This window comes from Dama dama, chromosome 21 (assembly GCF_033118175.1).
Source record: "Dama dama isolate Ldn47 chromosome 21, ASM3311817v1, whole genome shotgun sequence".
Taxonomy (NCBI): Eukaryota; Metazoa; Chordata; class Mammalia; order Artiodactyla; family Cervidae; genus Dama; species Dama dama.
Genome location: NC_083701.1, coordinates 31,266,128 through 31,292,180, shown reverse-complemented (window position 1 = coordinate 31,292,180; position 26,053 = coordinate 31,266,128). Strand labels below are relative to the sequence as shown.

At 40.5% G+C, this 26,053-nt stretch overlaps 2 protein-coding genes across 11 annotated transcripts in view; one reads left to right on the top strand and one right to left on the bottom strand.

Moving 5' to 3' along the window:
* Positions 1–4,194, top strand: part of ARFGEF1 (ADP ribosylation factor guanine nucleotide exchange factor 1) — a 124,706-nt gene extending 120,512 nt beyond the window's left edge. The window contains exons 37-39 of the mRNA XM_061123424.1: positions 410–548; positions 1,351–1,468; positions 2,711–4,194. Of these exons, the coding sequence (XP_060979407.1) occupies positions 410–548; positions 1,351–1,468; positions 2,711–2,875 (422 nt within the window). The 3' untranslated portion in view covers positions 2,876–4,194. The remainder of the gene's footprint in view (positions 1–409; positions 549–1,350; positions 1,469–2,710) is intronic.
* A 1,015-nt stretch (positions 4,195–5,209) lies between these two features.
* CSPP1 (centrosome and spindle pole associated protein 1) overlaps positions 5,210–26,053 on the bottom strand; it is a 109,066-nt gene continuing 88,222 nt past the window's right edge. For 8 of the 10 annotated variants that reach the window (XM_061123433.1, XM_061123436.1, XM_061123430.1 and 5 more), the window contains 8 exons: positions 25,652–25,769; positions 21,536–21,672; positions 17,675–17,815; positions 15,794–15,840; positions 13,108–13,171; positions 10,911–11,020; positions 9,373–9,511; positions 5,210–6,070 (listed from right to left, as the gene is read on the bottom strand). In XM_061123433.1, coding sequence (XP_060979416.1) covers positions 5,859–6,070; positions 9,373–9,511; positions 10,911–11,020; positions 13,108–13,171; positions 15,794–15,840; positions 17,675–17,815; positions 21,536–21,672; positions 25,652–25,769 — 968 coding nt within the window. In that variant the 3' untranslated portion in view covers positions 5,210–5,858. Of the gene's footprint in view, positions 6,071–6,350; positions 6,428–9,372; positions 9,512–10,910; positions 11,021–13,107; positions 13,172–15,793; positions 15,841–17,674; positions 17,816–21,535; positions 21,673–25,651; positions 25,770–26,053 lie in introns of all 10 variants that reach the window. The other 2 variants (XM_061123432.1, XM_061123426.1) reach the window with 2 other exon arrangements.

Below are 26,053 nucleotides of genomic sequence, written 5' to 3'. Positions count from 1 at the left end.
TGCAGAACAGTGCTGAGAGTGAGAGACTGAAGAATATGCAGAAAAAAAAGAAGGAAGCTGCTGTTCCTTGAACAGCAAAGCCCTCTGACAGAGTGCTGGGTGCTGTACACTTAGTAATTTCATTTCATCCGTGGTCTCTTTACCACCTCATTAAACCCACCCAGGCTCTGTTCATTCTCTCCCTTCTTGTACAGCCTCACTTCTATAAATAGATGGTACTTAAATTTTTCCCACTTATTCAACCCAAGTTGTGGCCACTGTTCAGCTGAGATGGTTCCTGCCCAGGGCACTGGGCTCCTTACTTCCTGGGCCCTGTAGGCTGCTGCCCTTTGACCATTCTGCTTCCACACAGGCTATGCACCCTCACTAGCTGCCCCCCCTCCTGTTAACTCCGACTTCCTCTCTGCAGGCTTCAAGGGCAAGTCCAAGCCCAACCTTCTGAAGCAGGAGACCAGCAGCCTGGCCTGCGGGCTGCGCATCCTCTTCCGGATGTACACGGACGAGAGCCGGGCCAGCGCCTGGGAGGAGGTCCAGCAGAGGCTCCTAAAGTAAGACTCGGGGCTTCGGCCCATGCACTGCTCAATACAGAGGGCGAAGGGCCGCGCCCCACCCGGGGACTCCACAGCGGGGCAGATGACTTGGGGCCTGTGGAAGAGACTGTAAAAGCTAACACAGTCTTACAGACAAATGTGCTTCCACAGAATTGTTGAGATGTAAGCAAATTGTCTATTTTTGCTGTTACAGGACAAAGGAGGACGTTCTAGGTCTTAATTTTTAGGCTTTTCTTCATGTCATAGATAGAAATGGATCAGTTTCTAAAAACAAATCTGAAAGTGAAAAAATCCCTGCTGACATTTAGTTTGAAAAAGTATGTGGAGTTTCTGTTGGTGTTTTAGTTTTGTTTGCATTCCATTTTTACTCCATGACAACTTAAGATTTTGTCCTTTCAGAAAGAATACAGTCTTCTACTTTGTATTTTTTTGTCTACTTAAGGGAATAGATGTTCTCAGAAGCCAACTAATTTCATTTCAGAACTTCTGGCAGTCACCTGGGCCGTTTCCTCAGTTCTTGATGAGACTGTTAGGGCCCCAAAGCATCAAGGTCCCGGTGCGGGAGGGGAAGGGCAACCCCGGGGGTCAGCCGCAGTCTTGACACCAATCCTGTGCTTGTGCTCCTCCACAGCGGTTTAGCATATAAGAAAACTTTCAAAATGAAGAAAATGGGGGTTTCCTGACAGGCTGTAGTTGACCTTAGTTACCATTCCTCCTGGTCCCAGTTGTTCCTGCTCGGTGACTGTCAGGCCAGCAGGTGCACCAGCAGCAAGCATAATGGGAACCTTTTCCGTTTCAGTGTCTGCAGCGAAGCACTCAGTTACTTTCTTACTCTGACGTCAGAAAGTCATCGGGAAGCCTGGACTAACTTACTACTCTTATTTCTGACTAAAGTCCTAAAGATCAGCGATAATAGGGTGAGTACCAGGCACCTTGTCTACCAGCATCCCCAGCCTGAGGGGCACATGCCCGAGTGGGAGGCAGGGGTGCAGGGCCTCCCCACCCCACTCTGTTCTCCAGTGTGTGATCCTGTAGGGCTGCACTAGGGGAGGAATCAGAATCCGTTAGGACACTGACAAGCTGCCCAGGTTCCCCCACCCGCCCCCCGGAGTCTCTCCTGTCACATCCAAGACAGCTGCCAGGCGTGGCCCTGACCATGGCTGCATCTGGGCAGCAGGCTCCTGTTGTTCCTCTGGGAGAGGGACTGATTCTGTGGGAAGGGGCCGTAAACTCATTTGAGAATGTTAATCAGTAGAAAACAAAGATCAGATGTATAATGTATAGCTATATATATATACCATTTAGACTTTTCAGAAATACACATTTTACTTGTTAAAAAATGTAGCAATGTACAGCCCACATAAATGGAAACAGGGGTTCCTGTGATCCCTAAATAGGTTTAAAAATGCCTAGTCTGGTGGCTGACACTTTGGGCCCCACAGATGCCATGTAATGCCGCTCTGTGCCCATGTGTGTGCCCCTCTGACCTGGGCCAGGTAGAGCCCAGAGAAGTACCTTCCGGCAACCAGCAGCCAAGTGGATGAGGAGGACTTCCAGTCCATCCGCCTTGTCCCACAGGTTGCCTTCTTACCAGTGTCACACCGCTCCTCACACCTTGGGAGGTGGGGGAGCAGACAAGGAGAGAAAACAGGCAGACAGCTGGTATTCAGAGATTGAACTACAACAAAAATACAAAGTGTATCGGTGGAACTATAAGTAATAGAATGCATGGAGCCCTCATATTTTATATTGCAAAATTAGAATTTGAAGTTTTAGAGACAAGTCTCTTTACCAGACAGAATAGTTTCAGTAACCCATAGCTTATAAAAACTGTGATTCTTGCTTGGCTTCTTACTTTTGCTTATTACCCAAGGCAAAACAATGATAAATAATAAATGTCTGTCATAAGTTTTTCAAGGAAATGTAATGAAAAATGTTTTCCAAAATAAGGATGGATAACTAAGTGAATCATGTACATCCTAAGTTCTGAATACATCTCAGTCTTTCAGTTGCATGATCAGTAATCACTGCTTTATGCAGACGCGTCTCCTGTCTTTACTGTCAGGGCACTGTCTCCGAGTGGGTTCCTTCTAAAGGCACTTTGAGGTTCTGTGGTTTGCAATGAGAGCATTACTAACAGAGAATTCATTTCCCCCCAGTTTAAAGCTCATGCATCATTCTACTACCCTCTCTTATGTGAAATTATGCAATTTGACTTGATTCCTGAACTTCGTGCTGTTCTTAGAAGATTTTTTCTGAGAATTGGAGTAGTTTTTCAGATATCACAACCACCTGAACAGGAACTTGGAATAAACAAGCAGTGATGGGAACTTCATATTTTTCTGTTGGCGTTTACATCCCTCCGTTCTTTAAAAGGACCCCGGAGCTGAGGTTTCCTACCTGAAAAAATGATTTCTCTGGATTGCTGTGTCTAAGGGTTACTTCTAGGAAGCTTAGAATTTCAGTTCGAACCTGCAGTGCTCCTGTCCGTCCCTTTGGTAACCTGGTGGATTCTGTTTGTCGTGTTGGGCTCACAAGCAAAAAAGCTGTTCCCACAGCGTCAGCTTGTATGCTCACAAGCCCTTCCCTGTCCTCGGTGGCAGGGAGAGCCCTACATATTTCTGGCAGGTATGGAAGTGAAACTTACCCAAAGAACTCTAGATGTAAAGATTTGAACTTCTGCAAGAAGTACAACTCAGGAGAGCTGTATTTTGAAGGATAAAATGTTTATAATTGGGGGTTGGGGGGAGAAGAAGAAATTATTGTTCATGGTAAAAGTTATTTAGCAACTATGGTATTCTTATTCTGAAGATTTTTGCACACTCAGGCTATCTGAGATACTGGTAATGATCCTTCTGTGAAAAATGTACAGAGATGCAGGTCTGTAATATAAAAATCTTAAGACATTATAGAGTTCTTCCTGCACTGTTTTATTTCTTTATTTTCTTATTCATTTGCTAAATACCTATAATATTTTGTCAAATGCACTAAACATTTGGGTTGAACTTCCTGTCCTTTTTATTTTGTGGGGATTTGGTTTTGCCCTTTTTACAGAGTGGTTATTTTGAGGGTTTAACATGCACAGAAGCTGTTGTGGCTGACACTTGTCATGATCAACACCAACAAAGGTGGAACATACCCCTGCTGACGTAACTACCTGTAATACACTTCTCTTAGGGCTTTGAAAGATGAGCCATTAAAATAGAATGATCCTTCATGGACCGAAACTTGAATCACTGCAGAATGAATCTCGGTTGCTGTCACTTCCTTTTCTTTTCTTTTGGGTGGCGGGGCTTGATGTAGATTTTACTCTGTGTACAGAATTTAATGTTGAATCTATTAAAATAACAAATCTGGCATGGTTTGGGGAGGTTCGATTTACTGGAAACGTATTCATACTGTGAATTGTGCTCTGATGGTTAAAAAAACAAGATTGTCAAGCATTCCGTATTAACAGTGGATGTAGAAAATTTTTTCAGATGGATAAAATGTATATGGTACAGATGTAAAGTTTTCTATGTAAAAAATTCTGTACAACTTTCTGTACAATATTGATTCTCATCTGGCATATTCTAATCAGGTTATAGGTCAATAAAGTTTTTGGATTATTTCATCAGTGCAATCAAAACCTATGTCATCCACAGCCCCATGTTTCATTGACTTTTTTTTTTTCTTAAAAGCCTAACTAGGGAAAGGATGGTCTCATTCACAGCTCCATGTGAATTCAATGTCCTTCAGTTGTGATATTTTCTCTCCAGTTCCTGGCATTTGATCCTCCCCCATATCCTGCTTTCTCAACTATAGGCTATTCATAGTTTAATATATTGTGCATATATGAACCCAGAATCGGGCAGTACTCTGTGAATGAACGCTGAGAGAAAGAGAAAGAAAGTTACCTTTGGGGCAGCTTGCAGGGTGGTGGCGTGTGTCCTCAGAGTGCAGTTGAGTGCTACAACGACCTGAAAAGCAAAGAGAGAACATGTCAAGACTATTTATTTTGATGATTGTGTTCAAAAAACAGGAGAGCATTCAGCCTTAGCCCTCGCATCTCTCAGGTCACCAGCAGTCACTGAACAGAGCATCTGTAAGTGCACTACATTTGTTACCCCCCAGGACCTGGCCCTGTGCAAGCGCAGCTGGATGCGGCAAGAGCCAGGAGCCTCCGTAACCATCTAGGCCTGTCTCAGGATATGTTAGAGGGACCTGGCTGTGTGTTACTAATATTTATGGTATAAAATCAGGACTTTTCTCCAGCAGAGGCTTTCATCTTACTTTCAGGTGAAGACATAAGAAGAAAACTCTCTCATAAATGATTTGATTACAAAAATTAGCATGGCATTTACATGCAACTAAAATTCCAAATATCTGGGAAGTTTCCCACTTAAGGGTGTGCTTACCTGATCTTAGAAGCATACCATCAGTGCCTAGGTGTGTTCTCGGCTCTCATTACTAGAATCTAAACAAGAAATATTTCCAAGGATTTGAATTAGTCTTCCCTTTTTTAAAGGCATCTCTTAGGGAGCATTTAGGAGGGCTGACCCCTCAGCACAGGGCCCTCAGCCATGCGGCAAGGTCCCCATCCTCGACCCCAGGTCCTCCTGCCTCTCCTCGACGTCTATGTATAAACCTCAATTCCAGTTAAAGGAAGAAACTGACACTGGTAATAAAAATAATTTATTTTTATCAAGAAGTAGTTACATCATATAAAGAGCAAACTTACTGCCTTCATTGGCACAAAAATAGAGGCAGAAAGATGGGACATGTAAGTGCATGGCTCACAGGAATATAATCACTAACAACTCTATCATTTATACTGAGTCAGTAGTTATCAATGAGAAATAGCACATCTGATTCTGATTACAGAGCAACAGGTATAACCAGTATATTTACTAAGTGAAGAAATGATTTTGAATAGTGATAATAATAGCAGATGTACATATAGCAAAGAATATTCTTACAGTACTGTTAAGGTACTTGTTTTATTCACCTTATCTTACAAGCAGAATTTAAAATAATGCACATACGGTAGTTGATTCCAAGAGTTCATTATCACCCCACTTTATGGCAAAGTTGTGCAAAAATAATTCTATACAATTCTACATTATATAAATTAATAGCCATGGCTTTTTATTTATGTACATAATATAAATACATCATATACATCATCATGGAAAAAAATATACCTTATATACAGATGGAATATGAGTAACTGCCATGTACAGGCCAAAAGTAGCACACATTATTCAGGTTCAGGTTTCACATTCCTTCCACCTTCAAAGGCACTACTGGGTCCAGTACAGACTGATTTTAACCGTGTGCAGTAGACAGGCCCTGCCAGGTGAAAGCGCCTGGTCTGCCAGGACCCTGCTGCTGCTCCTGCCTCAGCTGCTCCGCCATGAATCGCTTCAGTGTTTCCGAGGTGCCTGGCCGGAGCCAGGGCTCAGTGGCTACAGAGTTTGATCCGTCGTCACCCCGGTGCCTCATGATGTCATCAGGGTCAACCAGTGAACTCTCATCATCTAAAGGAGGCAAGAGAGACGACTCCGGTAACAGGAGCGGCAGGTAGATGATGGGAGCAGACCTCCTGTATTCTAACCCATTAAGCTCTGCATTTCTCCACAGCATTGTGTTCTAAACTGTCCTGTTTTGTCCACACCCCTCCTCATAGAGATGATAGGAAAGCAAACCCAGGAACAAGCCAGGATCAACTGAGCAAGGTGACTCTATGGTCCCAGCACCCACACGGATTCAAGGGCAGCAGATGACACCAGATGACTAGAAAAGTGTCCACAGTCTTACTTTGTGTCCCCTGAAGGATGCCACACCAAACTTTTTTTTCTGTTTTCAGCGAGGTTTTGGAAATACTCCTAACACTGCTTTAAGGAAATAAGGTAATTTTAGAAAAACATTAGACAAGGATGAAATTACTTCCATTCTTATACCTAATCTAAGAGGTTTTATTTATTCCATTAAGACGTAGCTCTCATTTTTCATTCTTTAAATTAGTTATACACAGAGCTTCTCTATTTAACTTCTCATTAGATATAATAATAGGAAAATCTGTCTTCCCTACCCTGTGATGTCAATTTCCTTTTTTTTTTTTAATTACATCTCCTGGTCTGTGAAGCATTAGTTCAGCAAAGGGACATGTGCAATCAATGCAATGAGCAATCAATCTACAATATACTAAAAAGCTGTTTGAAAGGACAATGTTTTTAAAAAAGTTCAGAAGTTGAAATTCTTCTGAAAAAGATACTTCAAATAGTTTATTTTCTCTCAATTTAAGTATATCCTTGTTCACTATTAATTCAACTTACTGGTTCTAAAAGAAATTGAGGAATAGGTAATTCTCAGTACAGATTAAAATGTCTTTTAGCCAGAAAGCAAGCATTCTTTCCCACTGTCCACATTTTTCTAGGTATGGTATGAAAAGTACTTATCAGTCTACCATGTTGTCTGGTATTTGGTAAGAAATTCCTACAGTCAGCACACATGATATCTTGATAGAGATGGTATGAGTACAGTTTTAAATTAATACAACATTAAAGGTTGTATCTAAAATATATCTTTCAAAAATCTTTAAAAAATAGCTATTAGAAAATTATTGTAATGTAGTCTAACAGAGTAAGGTAAATTGTTCAAATAGACCACTCTGCTATTTGCTAAAGCTAACAATAGGGCTTATTACTATATTACCATCCTATTACCCTCATGTGACTGCAGTGCCATAAAGAAGGCGGCCACGAGCTGGCAGAGGGGCTCGTGAGGTGCCTTAGAAGCGTCCTGCCTGCCTGTGCTCAGTGATCAAGCTTTTAACCCGCTGGTCACCAAAGATGTGAGATACAGCAATGCCTTGCATGATAAAAAAAAAACAAAAAACTATACTTTGACATTTAAAAAGAAAATACTATCCTGAGGCTTTTTTGCTTTATCATATAGAAAGCCAAGTAAAAAGGTTAAAAAAATTTTCTTTGTACTACTACAAATTTATAAAAGATGTGTTATATAAAGAACAAGGTTTTAAAGTTGACTTCTGATAATCTGTCACTTCACTCCAGACATCCTGGAATGCAAAGTCAAATGGGCCTTAGGAAGCATCACTATGAACAAAGCTAGTGGAGGTGATGGAATGCCAGTTGAGCTATTTCAGATCCTAAAAGATGATGCTGTGAAAGTGCTGCACTCAGTATGCCAGCAAATTTGGAAAACTCAGCAGTGGCTACAGGACTGGAAAAGGTCAGTGTTCATTCCAACCCAAAGAAGGTCAATGCCAAAGGATGCTCAAACTACTGCACAACTGCACTCATCTCACATGCTAGTTAAGTAATGCTCAAAATTCTCCAAGCCAGGCTTCAACAGTACTTGAACCGTGAACTTCCAGATGATCAAGTTGGATTTAGAAAAGGCAGAGGAACCAGAGATCAAATTGCCAACATCTGGATCACAGAAAAGCAAGACAATTCCAGAAAAACATTTACTTCTGCTTTATTGACTGTGCCAAAGCCTTTGACTGTGTAGATCACAACAAACCATGGAAAATTCTTGGAGAGATGGGAATACCAAACCACCTGTCCTGCCTCCTGACAAATGTGTATGCAGGTCAAGAAGCAAGAGTTAGAATTGGATATGGAACAACAGACCAGTTCCAAATTGGGAAAGGAGTACATCAAGGCTGTGTATTGTCACCCTGCTTATTTGACTTATATTCAGAGTACATCATGTGAAATGTTAGGCTAGATGAAGCACAAGCTGGAATCAAGACTGCCTGAAGAAATGTCAGTAACTTCAGATATACAGATGACACCACCCTCATGGCAGAAAGCAAAGGGGAACTCAAGAGCCACTTGATGAAAGTAATGGAGAGTGAAAAAGCTGGCTTAAAACACAACATTGAAAAAACGAAGATGATGGCATCCAGTACCATCATTTCATGGCAAATAGATGGGGAAACAATGGAAAACAGTGACAGACTTTATTTTCTTGGGCTCCAAAATCACCGCAGATGGTAACTGCAGCCATGAAATTTAAAGATGCTTGCTCCTTGGAAGAAAAGCTATGACCAACAGAGCATATTAAAAAGCAGACAACAAAGGTCCGTCTAATCAAAGCTAAGGTCTTCCCAGTAGTCATGTATGGATGTGAGAGTTGGACTCTAAAAGAAAGCTGAGTGCTGAAGAATTGATGCTTTTGAATTGTGGTGTTGGAAAAGACTCGAGAGTCCCTTGGACTGCAAGGAGATCCAACCAGTCCATCCTAAAGGAGATCAGTCCTGAATATTCATTGGAAGGACTGATGCTGAAGCTGAAGCTCCTGTACTTTGGCCACCTGATGCGAAGAACCGACTCCTTGGAAAAGACCCTGATGCTGGGAAAGATTGAAGGCAGGAGGAAAAGGGGACGAGAGGATGAGATGGTTGGATGGCATCACTGACTCGATGGACATGATTCTGAGCAAGCCCCAGGAGTTGGTGACAGGGAAGCCTTGCGCGCTGCAGTCCATGGGGTCGCAGAGTCGGACATGACTGAGCAACTGAACTACTTCTTCTTCAGTAGGGAAGCAAGACACCAGTACAAATCAACATTTTCCCTGCTGAAAGCAAAGTCTGGATATGTTTAACACAAAAAAACCTTATCTATTTAGAATCCACTTGGAAAGGGGTACTCTCTCTGGTAGGAAGAATCTGCTGCAAAGTTAATCCTTAGGCTGTGGAACTTAAAGGATTTAGAACTCACTTCCTCTCTCAGCCATCAGTGAAAACCTCCATGAAGCAGGTTTGAGTTTTCACCGAATCTGCTGTTGGCTATTATACTTGGCCTTTTACCTGCAGTAACAGGTTTATTCTGAAGTTCATTCAGTCTTCTCATTCGTTCTTCATTTCTCATTCTAAGTTGATCAATATTTATACTGGATACAGACTTTAAAGAGACACCATCTGGTGGCACATCAGGGTGACTGTTATCCTGTAATTAAGAAAACAGAACTTCAGAAATGATCATTAACATAAAATATGTTCACAATAAACCAGTGAATCAAAACATGTTCTTAACCTTGATAAATGTATAGTGATGAACAAAATTAAATCTGTAGCATTTATATTCTAACTTGTGTTTATCCTTGCAGGCTCAGATGAAGGTAAAGCATTTAGTGATAACATATAAATGCTATCAGAGTGGATAAAGGTGGGGAATTACAAAACACAAAAGGAAAAACTGAAACATCGAGGGCTAAGAATCAGTCCAGCTATACTAACCAAGACAGCCTGGTCCTGGCCTAAGGGTAGACATGGATGAGTGGAATAGAAATAAAGAGTCCAGAAATAAGCCCTTATACTTAGGGGCAGAAAAACCAATAAAATTCACTAGGATTTTTCTCAACAAATGGTACCAGAATAACAATATCTACATGTAAATAAAGAATTTGAACCCTTATGCCTCATACCATTTGCAAAAATTAGCTCAAAGTGCATTCACTGACCTAAATTTAAGAGCTAAAACTCTTAGAAGAAAACACAGAAATAACTTTCACGATCATGGGTTAGGCAATGGTTTCTTAGATACGACAGCAAAAGCACAAGCAAAAACAGGATTGATAAGCTATACCTCTGTCAAGATCAAAAGCTTCTGTACTTCAGTGGACACCATCAAGAAAATATGTTAAGTCTAATATAGGACTTGTATCCAGAATCTATAAAGAGCTTAGAACTCAACAATGAAAAGATGACCCGATTAGAAAACGGGCAAAGGATTTGAATAGACCTATCTCCAGAGAAGATCTCCAAACAGCTAAGAAGCACAAGAAAGGATGCTCAGTATCATTTTGTCAGAAAAATACAAAATCAAATCCACAATGAAATAATACTTTACACTCGCTAACAAATGTCGGCCAGGGTGTAGAGAAACTGGAACCTTCACAGACTGTTCACAGGGTGGGAATGTAAAATGGAGCAGCCACTTTGGAAAACAGTCTGGTAGTTCCTCAAGATGTTATAGGATCAGAAAACATCTGTATGCTAACGTTAAAAGCTGCTATATTGATAACAGAGAAAAGGTGGGAACAACCCAAATGTCTATCCATTGTTGAATAAACAATTGAAAAAAAAAATGTGGAATAGCCTTATGATGAAATATTACTTTGCAATAAAAAGGAATCAATTATATGTTATGACTCAGAGGACCTTTGTGTCCCAGTAACCTGCCCATGGTCATCCAGCATTTGGTGGCAGAGCCTCAGTTCCGACCCATGTCCAGCTTAATCAAGAGCATGTTCTCTTTCTTTACTGGACCACACCAGTTTAGCCATGAGTCAGCCCAGACCTCTCCTTCCTAAACTTGAAAAAACAAGAGGACATTTCATACATACGAAGTCCAATCCTTTCAGTTTGTTCCTCCTGCGCTCTCTGGCAGAGGGCAGCGGAGACAGCGGCAGGAAGCCCCCATCCTCGATGGCAGGGTACGTCTCGCCATGCGCACCTAGAGGACATGGGGGGAAGCTGTGAACATCCACCTTTAACGTATCCATTTAGAGCTAATCCAAGGCTGTTTGTTAAGATATTATTTACATATGATAAAATCTGCCCACAATAAACATACAGTGATTTTTAAAGAACTGCACGATCACTATAGTTTTAGAAATTTTGATCACCTCAAACAAGCTCACTTGTGCTGACAAAATCACTCCACCACTTCCACCTGCCAAGCCCATGTGAACACTGATCTGCCTTCAGTCTCCAGATGTGTACTGTTCCTAAGATTCCATATGGAATTCTACAATGTAATATTTTGTGGGGCTTGTTTATTTTTTGCAGAACAAAAAATAGTAAGCTAAAGACATGATGATACTTCGTCCCTAAATGCTTTAGCAGACGCCATCTAAGAACAAGGGCCACAGATTGTACAGCCACAATCTCAGTACCACATTCAGGAAATGTAACATTGATACAATACTATCATTTAACATATAATTGATACTCAAATTTCTGAAATTATAGTTTTTTTTAAAGCAGCAATAACTATATTCTATTGAATGAGAAATGGGCTTTTCTAAAACTCCAAAAATAAAGTTTTCTGACTTCTTTATTATACCCCACCAGTAACTCACTTGCTCTTTTTTTTAAACGGTTTACAAGTTTTTAAGGTCAGTAAAACTGAGTGGAAGGCACAGAGAATTCCTATTAAACCCCCTGCCACCACATATTCAAAGCTTACCCATCTATCAACAGCCCCCACAAAATGGTACATTTGTTAAAACCAATGAACCTACAATGACACATCATTTTCGCTGAAAGTCCATAATTAGGGTTCATTCCTGGGGTTGTATACCCTATGGCTTTTAACATATCCACCATTCCAGTATCATACAGGATAGGTCCACTGCCCTAAAATCCTCTATGTCTCACCTATTCATTCCTCCCCCTGCTGTAACCTTGTGGCAAGCACTGATTTTTTTTTTTAAACTGCCTCCATAGTTTTACCTTTTCCAGAAAGTCATAGTTAAAACCATACAATACGTAGATTATTCAGATTGACTTCTTTCCCTTACAAACATTCAAGGTTCCTCCATTTCTCTTCCTGGCTTTGTAGCTCAATGCTTTTTAGCACCGAATAATACTGCATTGTCCAGCTCTATCACTGTATATCCATTCATCTACTTAGAGACAACTTGGTTGCTTCCAGATCTTAGCAATTATGGATAAACTGCTAAAAACATCTGTGTGCAGGTTTCTGTGTGAACATAAGTCTCAACTCCTTCGGGTAAATACCAAGGAGTGTGAATGCTGGATCATATGGTAAGGGTATGTTTACTTTTGTAAGAAACCACCAAACCGTCTTCCAAAGTGATGGTACTGATTTCCATTCCCACCAGCAATGAGTTAGCGTACCTCTGGCTCCATATTCTGCCAGCGCTTGGCAGAATATGTGTCCGTGTTCCAAATCTGGGTCATTCCACAGGTATGTGGTGGTGTCTCGTGTTGAACTGAGTTTCCCTGATGACACGTGACCTGTGTTTCCCTAATGATAATGATGTACATGGGGCACCTTTTCATATGCTTACTTGCCATCCTCTGTCTGTGGTGAAGTGTCTGGATCTTTTGCCCATCTTTTAACAGGGCTGTTCTCTTAACTGTTTTAAGAGTTCCTGGTGTACTTGGGATAGGAGTTCTTTATTAGACATGCTTTCTACAAATATTTTCTCCCTGTCTCTGGGCTTGTCTTATTTTCTTGCCATTTGCAGGTCACTGAAGTTTAATTTTAACGAGGTCCAAACAAAGAGTGGGCTTCCCTCATAGCTCAGTCATAAAGAGTCTGCCTGCAGTGCAGGAGACCTAGGTTCGATTCCTGGGTCAGGAACATCCCTCCAGTACTCTTGCCTGGAGAATCCCATGGACAGAGGAGCCCGGTGGACTACAGTTCATGGGGTCCCAAGAGTCAGACATGACTGAGCAATTAAGCACAGCACAAAGAGTAAAGTACTGATTTTTTAGGTATGGAGAAAAACACCTGAATATAAATAATGCTAAATATTTCAACAAATAGATTGCTAAAATAAACATACTCACCAATAAAAGCACTATCAGATTCTAATAATGAGTTTGTCAAGAAATCATCAGTGTCATCTCTGGGCTAAAAAGAACATCATATATTAATGACTATTTTTATTAGTCCTGTGTAGAAAAACAACAAATCTGTACAAAGAGGCACAAGTCTCCACACTCCCCAAAACTAGCAAAAGTGCATGGGGAGAAGTAGGACTGGCTGGTTCCCTCTTCCACCACATTCCAATGCCTAGAAACCACAGGAAAAGACCTTTTATTATTAAGAGTTACATTACCACTGATAAAAATATAATAGAGTGTGAAGCAATGAACCAAATTAAACATTTAAAGTCTTTACATCATTGTCAAGATTGATTTATTCTCTCAATAAATCTGTTGAGTGCACTTAGTATTTCCTGCATGTGAGATACTGGAGATAGAGGAGTAGGAGTTTCTGCTATGGAGTGGGTCACGCTCCCGAGGGGAGAGGCGTGCCCTCGGTAACGACAGCCCCGTGGGACGGCATGTGTTCCAAAGACACAGCACGATAGACGGGGATGTAAGAGTAGGGCAAGTAATGCTAGGGTCGGGCTTGTAATGAGCTCTCAAATTAGAGGCACGAAATTTACATCTAGGGTTTACAACAGAGAATGTCATCTTACACACTGGAAGAAATCTAAACTCACCCCACACCCCTCCCTGCACGTCCCTACCAGATTTCTAGGATGTGCTAGAACACTCCAGTGAAGAGCTGTCCACTAACCTCTAAGGAAGTGCATGCACTGAGGCATAGTACTGGTTACCAGAAAGTTCTTATCTTTCACGGAGTTCTTCCATATACTGAATTCTTTCAGTATATAAACTGAATTCTTTCACCTTTAACACCCAAGGACTCTACTTCTGCCTTCCAGAACGACAGTAATGGTGATAAGAGCTTCTCAAATTACCAACTGGTCTGAACCAGCAGCTGTCCTTAACACTGTGCATACACTGTCCAGCCTCTCTTCTGTCTCACCGTCCTTGCCACACTGGAAAGAGTGACCACCTCAGCCCAACCTTCTCCACGACAATCTTGAGTCTCCATATAGTCCAGTCTCTAGGAAGGTGAGCCCCAAGTCTATTGGCTTTTCTTTTGTGACGGCCTTGTTGAGCTCTCGGCTCATGCTCAGTTTCTACGCAGCAAAACATGGGGTTATTGATCAGCATTTAACTAAAACCCCAGTGGTTAAATTCCAGTGCCTTTTCACTGAGAAATGTGCTGCCATATACAGAGGAACCTACAGCGTGTTCAGAAAAGATGTCCATGCATCTCCGGTAATGTGGGACAGGGAAGGGCTCTGGGTTCAGCCTGCGTCCAGACGTGGACTTTACTGCTCACTGGCTGTGTGATCGTGGCCTGAGTCTCCTCTTAAGTAAAATGGGAGTAGGCAGACCTTGTTGTGAACTTCAGAGCAAATACACAGCAAGTACCTCGCAGGTAGTATGGGTATGGACTTGCTGCTGTGAGACTGTTACCACCACTATCAGTTCAAAACCAGCACCAACTGGTAACACAGCAAGTAGCAGCCTAGCTGAGCCTTATTTTTACAATTTGAAAATGGAGATAATATTACCTGTATAATTAGTGTGGGGAAGATTAAATTTATTTCCAACCTCAATCTTTCCCCAAACTTTTCCTCTTAGCCATCTATTCACCACCTCCCAACTGTCTGTCTAGTGGGCATCTTAGACCTACCAACTAAATATTTTATAATTTCTCCTTGTTTCTTGGCTTCCCTTATGGCTCAGCTGGTAAAGAATCTGCCTGCAATGCAGGAGAACTGGGTTCAATCTCTGGCTTGGGAATATCCCCTGGAGAAAGAAAAAGCTACTCACTCCAGTATTCTGACCTGGAGAATTCCATGGACTGTACAGTCCACGGGGTCACAAAGAGGCGGACACAATTGAGTGAAAGTAATCCCTCGGAGGGCAAAGATTTTTGTTCACTCCTGTGCCCCCAGGCACGTACAGTATTATCTGGTCCATAGTAAGTGTTCCACAAATATTTGCTGAACAAAAATGGCTCGCCCCTCCCCCCCAATGGCCCAGTCTTCGCACAGATGTCTCTTTCTCAGGATAAGTTATGCCCTTTACAGGTCTCACCACTGCATGTATTACAGACTCTTCCTCCCACCACTACTGCCTGCACTAAAACTGATCACATTCATTATGGAACAGGCCACACAAGGGTTTTTAATGTTTTATCTAATTTAATCCTCACAATAGCCTTTGAGCCATTTTTTTAATCCAGTTAATAATAAACATCTATGGAGAAATCACTACATGCTAGGCCTGTTCTTATGTGTTTGCAGATATTAATTGATTTTAATCTTATAGCCACCCTCAGAGATAAGTACTATCATCCCATTTTACAGACTAGGAAACTGAGGCAAAGAAAGATTAAATAAAAGATTAAGTACCTTGCCTAAAGTCACACAGCTAAAAACATACTAACTTGAATAGCCTAGCTCTAGAGTCCTATTCTTGGTCATTACAGTAAGCTTTCTCTACGTTATTAGACTTTACCTACCCATAACACTGATGGGACAAGATTTAAATTCTTTCTTAACTCAGTATTTCTGAAGAATTCAAAATTGGAATACTCCCTTATCATGTTCCTAAAATCTTCTACCACTCAAAAACTAGCTTGAAAAATTATAACTTTTCTTACCATTCTGTGGTCTCGTACTTTAGTGCTTGGGACAGCATCCAAGTCAACTGTAGTCAATGAGGGGTAAAAACGAGATAAAAGGTTAGAAAATACTTTACAAATAAATTTTAGAGCATCTTTTGTAGTTAATCCCTTACTGGAAATTACTTTTCAATGATCATACTTCAGAATATTTTAAAGATACTTCTTGTTTATCAATAAATATAACCCAGCACCCAATTCATTCCAGTTGCATAAAATTCTTCCATTCACATTTAATAAATAAAAATCACTGTGAATTTAAAACTGACGCCTATAGAAACATAACCATCTCCTATTTCTGCAATCTGTGTAGAAAATTGTTGAGAAGAGCTAAACAACTCCCTTATGTGGCATTGAAGGAAATGAATTCAACTCCAAGCGCCTGGTTTCAGGGGTGAAGATTTTTGCATCAGCTATCCCAAAGGCCTCTCTGATTTGACCAGGGTTTGATGTGTTCCTCTGAATAGCGTATTTTATCCTTTTAGCTACTGCCTTTGGGAATAAATAGACTACTGATGGTAGCCTGTACTCCTTCTTAAAATATTTTATAGCCATGTTTTTGATTGTTGTGAGTTACATCATATTCTTATGAATTAAGTCATCACAGTGTTTGGTAGAAACTGGGGTAGTTGCCATAGTGGGTGTACACCCTCAGTGCCAAAATGGACCTATATCCACATAGGCTGAAATTAGCCCATAAGTAGTCCCCAAGTTGCCAAGATCACACCAGATCAGATCATCAGCTAGGTCACCTAAGGGAAAGTTCCACCAAAGTGGGTGTAACGATTGAAGACTGTACTTGCTTCTCTCCTCTCTCCTAATAATATGCCTACTATTTATCATGGACTCTGGGTTACTCTGCTGTCAGAGGGTGATCAATAAGACCACTGTTAAAAGTTCTGTAAAGACGGAGGGAGGACGTCCCCTATCCCCTTCACTGAAGTCTTGCCCTGTGTCTGGGCCTGACGTGGTACACAACTTACTCCTGTGATCCTCTCCTGTGATCAAAACAGGCTCCTCAGATTCTGCTGGTCAGACAAGCCTGCTAAGTAGGGTTTTGAATTTTCCTAAAAATAACTGGTAGGACCGTCTCCTTCTATTCTTGTTACTTAACTGCTGTATTTTTATGACTCATTTTCCATGGCTGCACTCAATGGCCTGAAGGCCGGCAAAGCTGGTGAGATATTGCGAGGGTCATGCAGGACCCATCCGTGTTCTCTGAGGCCACTAGCACCACTCCACCCCTGGGTGCCCACCCCACCTCCAGTTACACACTCCCAAGGGACCCTAGATTTCTCCTTTGCAACATTCATCACACTTACTTAGCATCTAACTTCTCCAGTAGAATATAAATTCCTTGAGAGCAGCAGCATATTTCATTCATCCCCATACTCCCTGGATATGGGGCAGTACCCACGCTCATAGCAGGCACTCAGTAAGTTATCTGTTGATTAGCTAATTACACAGAGATATACTTATAGCCCAGTATGGGGCTTACTTATAAAGATTTTATGCTCTATCAAAACCCACAGACACACATGGTAGAAATGTCCCCCAGGACACTGGTGTGTATGCCAGGCATTCTTTCCCCTGGTGCAGCTGTCTCCTGGCCTCGTCAAGGTACTCAACCCTTCTGGCTACAGTGAATAGATGGACTCCGCTCATGCATGGACAGCCAATCACGGCCCTCTCTGGGACTTACTCTTTTCTGGGACTACAGACCAAAGGGGCATGTGAGTGTGGGACTGCCATTGGAGGCTGCCTGCCTTGGAGATGGCAGAAATATTAGAGATGGAGAAAGAAAGCCGACAGAAAAACAACCCACTGAAACGATCTGAAATAGCAATGATTATTTTTTGCCTTTAGCACCTTCCTGCATTTTTAGTTTATTCAGTCTCTTCTGCTGCTCTCTTAGCAAGGCTTGCTGTTCTATCTCCAAGGTGTCATTATCTCTTGGATCATCCGGGTACATAGATTTCGGATCAGCTCGTGTTTCTGAATCTGGTACAAAAATAAGTTATGTAACCAAGTTAAATCTTGTTTCCAAATGAGATTTTATAAAACTTCACTATAGATAACATATGAAATAACCTAAATTCAAAATCAAGGAACAATATAAATAATGAGACATCAGCAAAGTCAAAGCACATCATCATACAACTAATGAACATGAAATTTTCTTTAAATAAATACATTTTCACAAACTCAACATTATTAGGGAGCCCCAGAACAAGCAGTGCCTTACTGCCACATACTCCATCCCAACCCCCCACTTCCCCAAGAAGCTCCCCAGAGCCTGCAACCACATGCAGGAGCATCTAAGCCGGCAGTCAGATGGCTGGGACTCTGGCAGCCACCAGACACTGAATCAGAGCTGAGCCCTCAAATATACTGGAAAAACGGAAACATAATGTTATTGGCCAATTAATATTTGTAAATATCATGCCAAAAAACAAAAACAAGGTAAAAATACAGGCCAGCTGGAGCTTTAAGAGGGACATCATATCTGGAGGAAATGACAGACTAAGAATTCACCTACGGCACAAGTTCAAGAATATCAACTGATCAGAATGAAAATGTTAAACCTTAATTTCTAAATCTTGAGAATAAAGATATAGTTCACACGTTTAAAAATCTTTTGACCCATAGTAGAATCAAGCAAAATCCTGTGCCCCACCCCCTACCCCCTTGTTTATAGAAAGGCTGAAATCTCCCAGGCCTCCATGAGTTACCAAAAAGCAGGCTCAAGCAGCTAATGATTAGGACAACAGAGTTCCAGATTTGTGTCTGCTGCAATTCCTGACTTGTTCTACAGATACTCTGAACTCTCACTAGAGGGAAAGTGCATGATGACCAGACTGCAGTCACAACATAAACTGCTCCATCTTGAGCAGTACTGAATTTATGGCTAGGACAGTTCCAAGAACTGGCCTCAAGAGAATGGGATTAACACTTTTGCTCATACTAACTGATATCTTTGTGGGCATCAAAATAGTTGTAGCTTGTTCTGCCCATATATGTAAATGGGCAACTATGACTGCCAGCAGAGAGATGCCACAGAGCATGTCAACATCTCTAATACAGCATCTTGTGTCAGCATGAAGTTATAGAAAAGGGACCTTCACACGTGACTCCACAGAAATGGAAAGATGTTCTGACAAGTGGGGGTTTGTAAGCAGCTTTTGGCAGGAAAGAGTTCTCTGCAGGCGGTCCCTTTGTCTTGTCACTAACCTTAAACCGGGCACCCCAAGCTCTACTTACCTCAAGCCCTAGCACACCTTTCAAATCTTTTGATCACACAATACCTTGCCTAATTTGTTGACTCTTTCCATATATCAAGTAGAAATGAAGAAAAGGTGATTAACAGATGACCATATCTCTTTCCTAGCTTCCCCTTCAGTAATCTTGTAAACAAACCATGTGAATCAGATAGCATCTAAAGAAAGATCAGGAGGAATCCACAAGCCTGTACGCAATGGGGGAGGGCGAAGACTCTGACCTCCATCTCACTGATTAACTGAGATTACTTCCCTTCTTCCATTTAAGAAGTTTCATGGTCCAGCAGAATCTTTGGAGATGGTTTTGAGGGGGACACTGAGTCTACCATCTCCCTAGACTGTCAGCATTCTGACTGACAACTTTCCTTCCTACCAACTTTTACAAGTATTGACTTTTTAAAGCAACAAGCAGCCAGCCAGAACTTATTCCATAACAACAGTGGAAAATGGGAACATGCTGAATATCTTAGAGTTAGAAAATGATTAAGAGGAAAGTTAACAGAAGAGGCTCTGGACACATGGGCGTGGCTTCATCTGACTTGCCCACTTCCAGACTGTTTCCTCCGTAAAAACAAGAGACATTAACAACAAGTCATATGATAAATGAGAACTAGTTGTGGTAACAGGGAAATGAATGCCTCAATTTTATGGTTTACAAGCCTTTTTGTTTTCAAGATCTCCTTACCTTCTTAAAAAGTTAAGAACCCCCAAAGAGCTTTTATTCACCACTGTCCCACACATCACATTAGAAAATAAAACTAAGAAACTTTTAAAACATGAAAATACAAAAACACATTCTATTAGCTTCCGAGCAATGAAGTTATCACATGCCATAAAACTTCTCAAAAACCTGTACACACAGGAAAAAATAAAACTTAAAGGACAAATAATGACTTAGTTTATAATAAACATAGTTTTGACTTCAAAAAGTCCCCTGACCAAATTCTAAGACCTACTGGATTAATATAACACCTGGCATATAATAAGCAATCAATATATGATAGCATAAAAACATAACTATGGTATATGTAATTGATGACATGTATATCTAAGTGGAAAATAAAATTGAGTAACATAATTACATCTAGCTTTTATCTTTCTCATTTTAATTAAGCTCAGAAAGACTAGTAAATATACCAAATATCAACTGTTTTTATATTTAGGTGATTTGAGTAAAGAGATGTTTCCCTCTCTTTGTAGATTTTCAAAACTTCTAAAATAGGTACTACTTTTAAAATGAGAAACAGAAGTAAACTCATCTGGTATAGGTTATATGACCATCATCCAACAGCCTGCCTCCTCTGCTCCAAAGGCTGCTCTGAGAGTGCTCCTGAGTAAAAATCACATATAACACATTCTGGTTCCCCTACACATTTTCAGTCTCCCAGGCCTTTGTTACCCTGGCAAGCCAACTTCCCTAATGAGCTTTCTCTCCTCCTTCTAAGTGGCTGCATCACACTTTTTACTCCCTTCCTTCAACAACCCTTCCTTTCCTCCGCTGCTCAGGGACTCTGCCCTCTTCAGCAGCCGTTCCCTCCCTCCCCTACACTACAAGCCTCTTACTTCTCCAACACCTTTCACATCGGCATCCTAACAAGTTCCTCCAGGACCCTGTGATCCCCCCTTCCCAGCCATGCTTCTTCCAAGGGTTCTTATGCTTATTGCCTCCAACGCCATGCCTCCTAATTATTCAATCCTCATTCCAAACGTAATTGGCTTCTGATCCAATAATTCTGCCAAAAAGATCTATTTGAGGTTACCAGTGACCTCTGATGTGACTGACACCTTCCAATATTCACTTTACACAACCCTCCTCCCTGGCAGACTCTGTTCCCTCAGTTTCAGGATTGACATTCTCCTGCTTTTCCTCCAATCACTGACTTTTTCTTCATCTCTTTCCTAAGCTCATCTTGCCGTCCATCCTCCACTAAATGCCAGGTGCCACTCTTTACACTATGTCACTGATCTAATCCACTCCTGTGGCTTGAAGAGCTGTACGCCCTGCAAAATAGCCACACCAAAGCTCTATCCACCAGACTGGTAAACTAAAGAACTAGAGTAATACAGAAGAGTTTTATTCATTATCACTTAAAACAGATACCATAAATGAAACTTTACTTAAGAAAAAGGATACAAATGTCTTTAAAGACCCTTGAATATGGGTAGAACACTCAAGCTCTACCTTTATTTTTTTTTTTCATTTATTTTTATTAGTTGGAGGCTAATTACTTTACAATATTGTAGTGGTTTTTGCCATACATTGACATGAATCAGCCATGGATTTACACGTGTTCCCCATCCCGATCCCCCCTCCCACCTCCCTCCCCATCCCATCCCTCTGGGTCATCCCAGTGCTCCAGCCCTGAGCACTTGTCTCATGCATCCAACCTGGACTGGCAATTTGTTTCACATGGCTCTACCTTTAAAATAGCAGCATTCTTACCTCTGTCTTTCAGTTCCTTAAAGTCATGAATATTCTGAGAAGAAGCAGAGTCTAAGCTCTTAGGTGACTGTCTTCTGACAGGAGCTTGTAACCGATGTCTGGCCATATCAAATACATCCATGGAACTTTCTCTTTTCCTATAGATAATAAATTATGATAAAGGTGTTTTTACGGGAAGAAAATCTGAGTTGACATTTAACTCCCTATACAAGAAATTTGGCATCTTTCACTACAGTATATTATAAAAATTTATTCTAGTAGCTGTTATTTCAATTCCCTGTATTAAAATAGGTTATTTATAAGGTCACTATAATCTTTCAAAATGCTCGGAAGCAAAGTATCTTATTGGAAGAATACAATGCGTGAGCTTTACCTTAAAATGTTCACATAGTAGAAACAGTAGTCTTTGGTCAAAGAAATCAAGATTCAAAGACCAGCTTACTATATGTTTGACTGCATCATCTGTGCCTAACATACATGAGGAACTCAATAATATGGTGAATTAACGAACAAATAAGAGATTCTTTTTGTGAAACTATTTATAAAACTGGAATAAAAAACCAACACTAAGATGTCTCTGATCACAATACACAGTGAAAACTACACTGAAGTAAAATATATTTAACTAATTCTTGCTAAATGATGGCAATTCTAACATATATTACCTAACTTAAGTTAGCACACATAATTTACAAGACACTTTCCAATACATACATTTATTTATTTTTCACTAGAATCTCATGGGGTAGAAATTATTATGCAAGATTTGCAAGTGAGAAAACTGAAAAGCTGCCTGGTTTCTCTTTTTTATACTGATTTGCAAAAAAAAGAGCACATATAGTCTTCAGTTTATGAATGAAAAGAAATAAAATGTCAATAATCCATTACATTTAATTGAATATGCATGTCTGGAATATGGAAAGTTGCAACAGTTAAGGCATTTATAACATCTTGAAAGTAAATATAGAAAACCAATACTGACCTATTACCTTGTAGTAGTTGACCTACTACAGAAGAATTCTTTGTTGAAAATTACCACCTTGGGTTAACATTCCACTACCATAGCCAGTCTATGTCTTGACATTTCCTCACCTTGTTTACTTAGGCCAGAACACGCCTAGAGAATTGCTGACAAAAATCTAAGTGAAGCATAATTACGCAGGTTAACATGCTACATTAAAATCCTACCATATCCTGGACTACAGTCATAAATATCAGTATAATTGAATGCATATACAAATTGATAGACACAGTAACAATAACAGATGTTTATGACTTAGTATATGTACATATTATCTAGCTATGTCCACCAAGAGCCTGGTTTATAGACACAGCTCTCCAAGAGGAACCAGGACTCCTTAGAGAAATGGCTGATTCCAGGGCAGGGGCAAGGAATACATAAGAGGATCCTGGAGCCTCCTGCAGCAACAGAGTAAAAAAGTGCTCAAAAAACAAAAGGATGGGACATGTCAAAGAGACACAGGAGCCAACAGGAAAGACGTCTCAGTAGCCAAAGCTGCAACAACTTAAGCAACACCACAAATAACACTGGATGATAACAAAAAGTACAAAATAAATATACATGTAACAACAGTGATATAAGTAAATGGTTGGATAACTAAACAAAGGGAGGAGAAGGGACAATCTTTCTTATAGAAGAATTCTAACAGAAGAATTCTAAATATACGTAGATAACACCCTCTCCAGGAGATGAAGCTTATTCCCACCACCTCTCAATGCTTTCGAGTGTGCTAAACTTAGTGGTGGTTCCAGAGTGTGCTAAACTTAGTGGTTCCATCACATGCACATCTTGTTCCCCCTGATACAATGTGATGAGAAGGCTACCCTATGTTATTCTTTCCAAAACCCCTTAACCCTGGCCTAATCATGAGAAAACATCAGACAAATGTAGACTGGAGGACATTCTATAGGACAGCCAGCCAATATCCCCCTAGGCTGTCATAGTCATAAAAATACAAGGAAAGAGTGAAAAACTGTCCTGGATCAGAGGATACTAGGAGACATGACAACTAAATGCAGTGTGGTGCCCTGTACTGACTAAATCCTGGAACAGAAGATACTGATAGAAGAACTGGAAAAATCCATAAAGTCTGGAATTTAGATTGTGATTAATATTCCAATGTCAGCTTCTTAGTTGTGACAAACATCCTGTGAATGTATTGTTAACAATAGGTGAGGTAAGGGGTCTATAGAAACTGTTTGCAACTTTCCTATGGTCTAAAATTATGCCAAAATAAACTTTTTTTTTAGATAAATACTCTTCAAAGAAAATGTGGTAGTTACCCACTTGCATTGATTTTACAAGCTACTAAAAGACTGCAACCTACAGTTTGAAGAATACTGCTTTAGAAAACTTATGAGGCCTTTTGGCAAAAATGATCAGAAGTGTTTGGTAGTCTGTACGCTATTTTGCTGGAATATAAGTATTTCAGGAAACAATACACTGCTGAAGGAAAATATTTAAATAAAACAGTTTTAAAAAGTAACTGTCTTTGGTTATTCCATCTCTGAAGTTTTCTGCTATTATTATTTTCCCCTCAAGGACCAAGTTTCTATGCCTGATGTTTTAGAAGACCAAAAAGGGCAGGTAAGGAGATTGTTTTATAATTGTCTAGTCTATATCTATGTATGGATGTGAGAGTTGGACTATAAAGAAAGCTGAGCGCAAAAGAATTGATGCTTTTGAACTGTGGTTGGAGAAGACTCTTGAGAGTCCCTTGGACTGCAATGAGATCCAACCAGTCCATCCTAAAAGAGATTAGTCCTGGGAGTTCATTGGAAGGACTGATGTTGAAGCTGAAACTCCAATACTTTGACCACCTGATGGAAGAGTTGACTCATTTGAAAAGACCCTGATACTGGGAAAGATTGAGGGCAGGAGGAGAAGGGGACGACAGAGGATGAGATGGTTGGATGGCATCACCGACTCAATGGACATGGGTTTGGGTGGACTCCGGGAGTTTGTGATGGACAGGGAGGCCTGGCGTGCTGCGGTTCATGGGGTTGCAAAGAGTCGGACATGACTGAGCGACTGAACTGAGTCTACGTCTTCTTCAGCTATAACTTTCCTATCTTGGAATTCCTTATCACCTAGCTTACGAAGCAACTTCTGAATCCATCTGAGTCCTAAATTAGTCAATTATTTTTCATGCAGTGATTTCTCTGTAGTGAGGCAATCTATCCCAAAGACAGAGCTTGAAGAATGGTCTGTTCCCACTGCTGATTTGTCACTGTCTAATCCTATTAAAAGGGATAAGACTCTTGGTTTGCCTTAAGAAAGTCCTACTTTCTTTTTTTCTTTCTTCCTATCAATACTACCACTGTCATCACCACTGCCATACATTACTGGCAGTACAGAGGGACAATTAAAACGCTCAACTTAAAATATTTTGTATTTGGTTAAATCAATATTCATTAAATATCCCATATTTTCACAGTGAATAGATTTCATAACTGAAATGAAACATTTTATGAAGGTAACTTTAGCTACATAAAATTCAAGAATGTGAATTAAATAGCATATTAGCTAATTAAAGAAAGAGCTCTTGTGCCAAAAAAAGAAAAGAAAGAAAATATACCATACACTACAAACACAAATAGACTAAAGAAATCACACATTATTTTGTATTAGTTGTACTGAGTCCCCTCCCTTGCTTGTTGCTTGTGAAATGCGCTCAGTCATGTCTGACTGTGACCCCACGGACCACAGCCTGCCAGGCTCTGTGCATGGGTTTCCCAGGCAAGAATACTGGAGTGGGTCGCCGTTTCCTCCTCCAGGGGATCTTCCTGACCCAGGGAGGGAACCTGCGTCTCCTGCACTGGCAGGCAGATTCTTTACCACTGCACCACCTAGGGAGTCCCTCCACTAGACTATGACTGTTTAGCTTGCTTCTTCTGGGCAGCGGGGAAAGCTATTTTGAATCATTACAATTTCACCAATAATCCATTAAAAACGTTTTTCAAGCTTGCAAAATTCTAATAGATGTGGGTTTATGATAATTAATCCTGTTCCAAAACTGTAGAATTACTGGACAAATTCTGATTCTGACAGAAAAGAATACAAGAACAGACAAAAATATGGAATTCAGCACTTGCCTTATATGAACGTCATCGTCACTGTCAATGTGTAGTAACCGCCCCTGCAGACGTCGCTCTTCACTACGAAGCTGTTTTCTCATTTCTGATAATTCCATAATTACATTTTTTTTCTCCTCTGAAAATTCCCATCAGTAAGTGAAAAATAAGAGAGATACATGAATAAAAGGTTAAACACTAAACATAACCTGACTTATAAAGCTAAAATGCTCAGTTATATTTTTATGGAAAGTTATTTTTAAGGCTTTATATATAGATGCATTATATGAACATTATTAAGACCCACAAACACACTTCTGATAATACAAGAATTTCAAACATTTAGAAACATTCCTGAGGGGAGGGAGAGAGTGCCTTCCGCTATTAATGGGCAGCACAATGGAGTTCCTTTGTGATGATGGA